Source organism: Canis lupus, chromosome 17, assembly GCF_003254725.2.
Source record: "Canis lupus dingo isolate Sandy chromosome 17, ASM325472v2, whole genome shotgun sequence".
Classification (NCBI taxonomy): Eukaryota; Metazoa; Chordata; class Mammalia; order Carnivora; family Canidae; genus Canis; species Canis lupus.
In genome coordinates, this window is record NC_064259.1 from 61,653,339 (window position 1) to 61,662,241 (window position 8,903).

The window sequence follows — 8,903 nt, forward strand, 5'->3', positions numbered from 1 at the left end:
GAGGGATGAGCTCCACCCCTATTCTGAAGGATTGCTATTTTTAGAGCATGGTTTGGAGAAAGCAAAGGATGATTTCGTTTTGATCATTATACTTTTATGCATTCTAAAAATAATTATAGAAAAAAACAATAAAAAACATTATAAAATTATAAATTTTAAAATTATAAAAAGCAGTATTATATATTGTCTATTTAATACCTGTTTCCTTGTATGGAGTCATCCATGCTTTGAAGTATTTATGAGCATGACTTTCTTTTCTTTTTTTTTTTTAAAGTTTGTTTTGTTTATTTTATTTTTTTAATTTTTTTATTTATTTATGATAGTCACACAGAGAGAGAGAGAGAGAGGCAGAGACATAGGCAGAGGGAGAAGCAGGCTCCATGCACCGGGAGCCTGATGTGGGATTCGATCCCGGGTCTCCAGGATTGCGCCCTGGGCCAAAGGCAGGCGCCAAACCGCTGCGCCACCCAGGGATCCCTGAGCATGACTTTCTAGAGAACTTCTGTAAGTACAAACTTGGGCATGGGACCTAGCCAACTTGTAGCCCTACAAGTCTTCTATTTGACCCTTCTGGTCTGAAGTCTGACCCCCTCAGAACTGGATTTGTTTCCATACAGAATGGGTTATAGATATGTCCTGAGAGCAGATGGACTGTGGGCAAGAAGCTAAGGGAATCCCCAGCAACCCCATCCCTTCACAAGATGTGATTCTTCCCACCCTGACACCACATCCCCAGCCTGAAGATCCCAGAGAGACACATAACTTTCTATCCTATGCTCTTGTAAATGAATCTCCATACCTAATTATCAGGCTAGCCCCATTTTACAAGTGAAAAAATTGAGATTCAGAGAAAAGGCATAGCCAAGGTCACAAAGCAATAGGAAAAGGGACCAGTCTCCCAAGATGCCTCCCTCACCTCTCCATGCCCATGTCAGATGAGTACCATAGGAATGGTGGAGCCCCCAGAGCTCTCTGTGTGTTTCTGTGAAAAGGGGCCCTGAGGGGTTTTCTGTTTCAGGTGCCTATGATGAGTCAGGAAGGGGCTGAAGGAAGTTGACCAACTTGAGTGGTGAAACCAGTCCATCTCCTTCAACCAGAGAAGGAGGCTGGGCTGGGGAACCATATAAAGGGCACCCTGATCCCTGCTCAGCTCAGAACTCCACTAGAGGCCTCTGCAGCCATCCCCACTGTGAGTCCTGTAAGTATTCGCTGGGAGGACTGGGGCTGGCACCAGGGGTATCCAGCACACCAGAACGTGGCTAAGGGTGGCCAGCCTGGGTGGTACATGGGTCACTCTTAGGCTGGATTCAACTGAACTACATGTCTTTCTAGGAGGGCTCAGGTCCCTGTGTTGAAGGACAAATGTTATGGCATGGAAACACGGAAAAGAGAGCAATCAATTCTCCTCCTGTCCCATCTTTTCTTGGTTTGCTGTTTTGGACTGTGTGGTGTGCTGTGTGTGTGTGTGTGTGTGTGTGTGTGTGTGTGTGTGTAGAGAGAGAGAGAGAGAGAAAGAACGAAAGAGAGAGAGAAGAGGTAAGGTGAAGGAGAGAGGGAGTATAGCTAACTTCTTCCCTGAAACTGTTTGATTTGGGTTGACTATAATTGCGCTTTCTTTAGGGGGACAGAGGTTTGAGGGAAATGCACATAAATTTTGTTGTGCTACAGAAGGGAGAATGGCAAATGGGGCAAATCTTCTATTTGGAGAAACCCAGGCAAAGTAGGAGCAGGAAAACCCACCTTAGAAGTATAGGACTCAGAAGAACTGGCTCTATGTCCCAACAAACTTCCATCCCCTCTTTCCACCCCACCTCCCAAGTGCTAGGGCTGCAGCTGAATCTCTGAAGGTCATGAGAGAAACCTCTGGAGTTGAACAGGCTGATCCGCTAATTTTACAGAAAATAAATCTGAGGCCTCACAGGATTAAATGAACTGCTCCGAAATATACAGCCTTCCACTGGGATCCTTAAACTGATCAGATATTGTGTGAGTAGTCCAGGGTATGTGCCACAACTCCTCTGATCCTCTGGCATGGACCACTGATTTTCCAGAACTCAAGAGTCCTCCAGGAGGCTCCTCTTTTCCTAAGATCTCACCTCTTCCCATCATAACCCCAGATCTCATCTCTCCTTCTTGGTCAAAGGAGATCAAAAGTAGAGGCAGAGGCAAGGAGTAGTTCAGAAATGGCACCCAGCCTACCATTACCCAGCACCTTGGAAGCCAGATCTCTTTGTTGACTGTTTCTGGGAACAAGAGGCTCCCAGGAGGGCCTTTCTCAGCCCTCCTCCTCCTCCCTTTCACTCTACCACTTCTGGGGGAACAGTCACCAGAGTGGGCAGGGAAGCCCCAACCCAAGGGAAGAAAAGGGGTGCTGAGAAACAAATCTCTTGTGCAGATTCTGGGGTTTCATTGACACCCTCTGCCTTCAGTCACCCTTCTGACTCCTTCTGCTTTTCAGGTTGATCCTAAAGCAGTTTCCAGGATGTCCCAGCAACACACTCTGCCAGTGACCCTGCCCCCTGCCCTCAGTCAGGGGCCCCTCAAGCCTGAGTCTCCTCCCATCGATACTCAACAAGAGCAGGTGAAACAGCCGACTTCACTACCTGTCCTGTGCCAAAAAATGCCCTCTCCACTCCCAGGGAAGGTTCCCTTGGGGCATGGGGAGAAACATACAAGTCTTGTGAAGGGGGAACCTGAGCAACAGTGTGAGCCACAGGAGCAGGAACAGCAGCAGAAACAACAAGAGTCACAGGAGCAGAAACTGCACCTGGAACAGTGTCTGGAACAGCATCAGGAACAACAAGAGTCACAGGACCAGAAACTGTACCCGGAGCAGTGTCTGGAACAGCAGCAGGAGCAACAAGAGTCACAGGACCAGAAACTGTACCCGGAGCAGTGTCTGGAACAGCAGCAGGAGCAACAAGAGTCACAGGAGAAGGAACTTCATCTGGAACAGGAACAGCAGAAGGAGGAGCTACAGCAGCAGGAACAGCAGCAGGGAAAGGAACAGTGTGAGAAACATCAGGAAGCAAAAAATCTGGAGCAGCAGCTAGAGCAGATAGGAGCACAAAGGAAGCAGCAGCAAAAGGAACAGCTGGAACAGGAAAAGAAGCTCGTGGACCAGCACCTGGATCAAGAGCCAGCACAGAGAACTGAGCAACCGGAAAAGAAAGAAGAGCAGGTGCTGGAGCAGCAGGGGCAGCAGGAGGGGCAGCTGGAGCAGCCTGCCTTTGTCCCAGCTCTGGCTCAGGTCCGAGAACCCCTGAAGGGAGAAGTCCTGCCCCTCATAGAGCAGCAGCACCAGAAGCAGGAGGTTCATGACCCTCCAGAACACCAGTGAGCACCCCCAGGACCCCAGAGGCTCTCACGTATCTCAAGTCCCCAGCCCTCGTGGCCCACCTCCTCTGTGAATCCACCTGACCCTGTACCTCTGTTTCCCTGACAGGGCTGGGGGAAGGGGGAATTATGGCTCAGCACCCACCCCTCATGAGTTCGTCCCATCCTCAGGTGGCCAGAACCTCTGCCTGAGGAGACACTTCCTACTTACTACACTAACTCTGACTTTGTCCCCAGGATTATAGCTGAATCTGTGAGTGTGCACAATAATACAAAATAAATCCTGGAAGTTCTGGCATCCTGTATTCTCTTTGTCTTTTCTCCTCTATCTCTCACCTTATAAAAACCTGTGTAGGGGTCAATGGATGTAACAGACTCTCTTGGCTAATACCCAAAGGAGGAAAGACATCTTTAATTCTGCTCCCCAAACCACCCAATACATATATTGGTTCATCAGCTTCTTAAAAAGAAACCAAACCAATTCCAAACCAAAACAACTTCACTCATTCACCTGAAAGCAATGCTTGCCAATTGCTGGTCATGAAGCAGGGACAAGTTAACCTGGAAGGGAGGAGGATCTGTTCACCTCAGTCCAGCACTGCCTGATGCCACACACCAGGCTCAGTCTTAGCCCCTGGCCAAGCTCAGCCTAACAACTCTGATCTCCTCTCAACTCCTTACTTTAGGGAGGGCTCTAGGAAGACACCAGGGAGGTATGGGGGCTTCAGCTGGGTTCTGGTCCCTTTCTGAGTGTACTCTGTCAGATGCCTTCCAAGAGTGTGATAGAGTTTTCCTATCTAAGGAAAACTTTAGAGAAGTGAAAGAAGCAGAATTGAGCAAAGTGGGAAGGGGAGACAGTCCCAAGACTGGTCCCAACGAGTGATATTGACAGTGTCACAAAAGAAAGTAAAGGCTGGGCTCGCTGGAATCATGGGAGTGCTCAGTACGCTGGAGAAATACAGATCCACGGCCATTGTAGCCATTACCCTCTCTGACATTTCTGTAGCCTTTACTGCCATCAATCACATCAGGACTTGATGCCTTCTCCTTCCTGGGACAAACTGCATTTAATGCTTCGAATCACCTGCCTTTAGCTATTTAACCCCATCATTTGGGCAGGTTTTCTCAAGCCACTTAAAGCTATTTTACCACAGCCGTGAGGATATGCCTGGGGCATCCCTGTTGAGATATCCACAGGCAGCTAGACTCAACAGACCTGAATGGCACTTGGCATCTGTTACTCCTCGCCCAACCCTAGCAACACTCGCCATGTTTCCCTCTTAGGTATTCTTTCTTGGCCAATGATACCACCATCTGTGCATTCACCTCGGCAGAGATACAGTCATCCCTCCTCCTCTTTTTCCCCACCCTGCCCCACCAATGGCCACTTCCTTGCTATTCCTGCCAACACCCCCAAACTCAGGCTGAGTTCATTCCTCACCTCAGCTTTTTCAGTGAACTTCACGCTGGTCAACTTTGTTCCCTGGCTCCCTGCACACCCCACATTGCACCCATTAGACAGAGGACAAGGTGTTGTACTTAAACTTTGGTTCTAACCCCATTGCTTCTGCTAAGAAGCAATAGATCTCATTACAGATCTTCCTTGACTTATATTTATGTCCCAATAGATCTATCATAAGTTGGAAATATTTCTAGTTGAAAATACATTTAATATACCTAACCTACGAAACATCATAGCATAGCATAGCCTACCATAAACATGCTCAGAGCACTTTCATTAGCCTACAGTTAGGTAAAATTATCTAACACAAAGCCTATTTTATAATGAAGTACTGAACATCTCATGCAACTTATGGAATACTGCACTGAAACTGAAAAACAGAATGGTTGTATAGATACAGAATGGTTATAAGTGTATCAGGTGTTAACCCTCATGACTGTGTGGCTGACAGGGAGCTAGGGCTCCCTGCTTCTGCCCAGTTTCATAAGAGAGTATCCTCCATATATTGCTAACCCAGGAAAGGATCCAAATTCAAAATTTGAAGTATGGTTTCTACTGAATACATATTGCTTTCACACCATTGCATAGTAAAAAAAAAAAATCATAAGTCAAACCATAGTAAATCGGGGACCATCTGTACTTACAGGATGAGGATGTTCAAGTCCTCCTAATAGGACAGAGTGAAGAGAAGCCTAGGTAGGATTGGGCAGGAATATTGGGGGCAAAGGAAGCTGTAACCAGAAAACCTCAGAGTATGCATACATTTTCTTTGGAGAGTTACGTTTTGATTTTTTAATATTGACCTTATTTTTTAGAGCAGGTTTGTACTTACAGAAAAGTTGAGAAGCTAGTATACAGAGAGTTCCTATATACTCCACACCCAGTTTCTCATGTTATTAACATCTTACATGGATATGGTTCATTTATTACAAACAAAAAACAATATTGATATATTAACTAGAGTTCCCGATTTATTCTAATTTCCTTGGTTTTAACCTAATGTCTTTTCCTGTTCCAGGATCCCAGCTAAGATACTCCACTGCATTTAGTCATCTTGTCTCCTAGGCTCCTCATCACTGTGACAGTGTCTCAGTCTTCCCTTGTTTTTGGTGACTTTGACCATTTTGGGGGGCTACGGATCAGCTGTTTTGTAGACTATCCCTCAAATTGGGTTTGTCTGATGTTTCTCTTATGATTAGAGTGAGGTTGTGGGTTCTTAGGAAAAAGAGTACAGAGGTACAGTTTCATTGTCATCATAGTTCAGGAAAAGTACATACTCCTAACATGATTTATCACCTTGATCTCCTGACTGATGTAGTGTGTGTCAGGCTTCTCCACTGTAACGTTAAATGCTCCTTAGCCTACTCTTCACCTCCCACCTTTTTATAGTGTGTTGTTTGGAAGGAAGTCACTATGCGAAGTGGAGAGTAAGCTCCCTGTCATTGAGAGGTGAAGTATCAATATAGATTATTTGGAAATCTCTGTTCAGGAAATTTGTCTCTTCCTTCTCACTATTTGTTTATTTGTTTATGTGTTTAATTATTTATTTATATCATTATGGACTCATGAATATTTATTTTATATTTTGGGCTATAATCCAATAATTTATTTTTTACCTTTTTATTGTGGTAAAAACACATAATATAAAACTTACTATCTTAAAAATTATAGAGTTCAATAGTATTGAGAATGTTTATTTTGTTGTGCAATTGCCCATCTCCAGAACTCTTTCATCTTGCAAAACTTAAACTCTGTATTATTGCAACAATGGCAGCCACCATTCTTCTTTCTTGATCTCTTTTTGTTTTTTTTTTTAGGGGGGAGGGGAAAGAGAGAAGAAGAGAGAGAATTTTTTTAATCTAAATTCAGTTAATTAACATGCAGTGTATAATTAATTTCAGAGGTAGAGTTCAGTGATTCATAAGTTATATATAACACCCAGTGCTCATTGCATCATGCCCTTCTTAATGCCCATCATCCTGTTATTCCATCCCCCCAGCCCACACCTCTCCAGCAAACCTCAGTTTGTTTCCTATGGTTGAGTCTCTTATGGTTTGTCTCCCTCTCTGATTTCATCTTGTTTTATTTTTTCCTCTCTTCCTCTATGCTCCTCCATTTTGTTTCTTAAATTCCACATGAGTGAAACCATATGCTAATTGTCTTTCTCTGATTGATTTATTTTGCTTAGCATAATACCCTCCAGTTCCATCAGCATCATTGCAAATGGTAAAACTTCATTCTTTCTGATGGCTGAGTAATATTCCATCACATATATATACCACATCTTCTTTATCCATTCATCTGTTAATTCACATCTGGGCTCTTTCCATAGTTTAGCTACTGTGGATATTGCTGCTATAAACATTGGGGTGCAGGCCCCCCTTCAGATCACTGCATTTGTATCTTTCAAATAAATAACCAGTAGTACAATTGATGGGTCATAGGGTAGCTTTATTTCTAACTTTTTGAGGAACCTCTACACTATTTTCTAGAGTGGTTGCACCAGCTTGCATTCCCACCAGCAGTGTAAGAGAGTCCCCCTCTCTCTGCATCCTTAACAGCATCTGTCATTTCCTGACTGATGCGGGGTGGTATCTCATCGTGGTTTTGATTTGTATTTCCCTGATGCTGAGTCCTGTTGAGCATTTTTCATGTGTCTATTGGCCATTTGTAGGTATTCTTTGGAGAAATGTCTGTTCATGTCTTCTGCTCATTTCTTGACTGGATTATTGTTCTTTAGGTGTTAAATATGAAAAGTTCTTTATAGATTTTTATATACTAACCCTTTATTACATTTACAAAAATCTGGGAGAGAATTTTTTCTAAGATTTTATTTATTTATTCATGAGAGATACAGAGAGAGAGAGGCAGAGACATAGGTAGAGGGAGAAGCGGGAGCCCAATGTGGGACTCGATCCCGCAACTCCAGGATCATGCCCTGGGCCAAAGGGAGACACTCAAACATTGGGCCACCCAAGCGTCCAGAGAGAGAATATTTTTTAAAAAAATATTTTATTTATTCGTGAGAGACACACAGAGAGGCAGGGACATAGGCAGAGGGAGAAGCAGACTCCCTGCAGGAAGCCTGATGTGGGACTTGATCCCAGGACCCCCGGGATCATGACCTGGGCTGAAGGCAGATGCTCAGCCACTGAGCAACCCAGGTATCCCTGAGAGAGGGAGAATCTTAAGCAGGCTCCATACCCAGCACAGAGCCCAATTCAGAGCTTGATCTCACAACCCTGAGATCATGACCTTAGCCAAAATCAAAAGTTAATGCTCAACAAAAGTTAATGCTCAACCTAGGTACCCCATAACTTCTTTCTTTTTTAAAAAAAATCTTTCCTTTGTTCCCAAATGCCAGCCTCTAGTAATCATCATTCTACTCTCTAAGTTCAGCTTTCTTGATTATGAATAAATAATTATTAAGCTAAATTATATATATATTATTATTACACATCACATTATTTATTACACTAAATATAATATAAATCACATTTTCTTTATATACTCATCTGTTGACATTTAGATTGTTTCCATATTTCGGTTATTGTGAATAATGCTACAGTGATCATGGTGGTGCAGATGTCTCTTCAGATACTGATTTTCTTTCCTTTGAGCACATATTAATAAATAGGATTGCTGGGTCATATGGTAGTTTTATTTTTAATTTTTGAAGACCTTCCATACTATTTTCCACAAAGGTTGTTCCAGTTTACTTTTCTACCAATAACATACAGTGGTTCCTTTTTCTCCATATCCTTGCCAACACTCATTAGCTTTTGATTTTTTTATAATAGTTATTCTAACAGGTGTGAGGTTTTATCTCATTGTGCTTCTTTTTAAAATTTCTTTTTCTGTTTGTTTCAAAATTTTATTTAAATTTTAGTTGGTGGGATGCCTGGATGGCTCAGTGGTTGAGTGACTGCCTTTGGCTCAGGGCGTGATCCTGGAGTCCTGGGATCGAGTCCTATATCGGGCTCCCTGTGGGGACCCTGCTTCTCCCTCTGCATGTGTCTCTGCCTCTCTCTCTTTCTGCGTCTCTCATGAATAAATAAATAAAATCTTTTAAAAAATAAAATAAATTTTGGTTAACATATAGTAT

At 43.4% G+C, this 8,903-nt stretch overlaps 1 protein-coding gene across 2 annotated transcripts; it reads left to right on the forward strand.

Annotated features, from left to right (window-relative positions):
- The first annotated feature begins 1,128 nt into the window (after positions 1–1,128).
- Positions 1,129–3,634, forward strand: IVL (involucrin). 2 transcript variants are annotated; one of them, XM_025454859.2, is made up of 2 exons: positions 1,129–1,198; positions 2,459–3,634. In XM_025454859.2, the coding sequence occupies exon 2, from the start codon at positions 2,483–2,485 to the stop codon at positions 3,338–3,340; it is 858 nt and encodes a 285-aa protein (XP_025310644.1). In that variant the 5' UTR covers positions 1,129–1,198; positions 2,459–2,482; the 3' UTR covers positions 3,341–3,634. The 2 variants fall into 2 exon arrangements, with proteins under 2 accessions (XP_025310644.1, XP_035556529.1); XM_035700636.2 differs by lacking the exon at positions 1,129–1,198 and adding an exon at positions 1,848–1,986.
- Positions 3,635–8,903: the final 5,269 nt, after the last annotated feature.

What these genes read in the sequence shown, in the direction of transcription:
- IVL (XM_025454859.2), top strand. Translation starts at nt 2,483, where the DNA reads ATGTCCCAGCAACACACTCTGCCAGTGACCCTGCCCCCTGCCCTCAGT.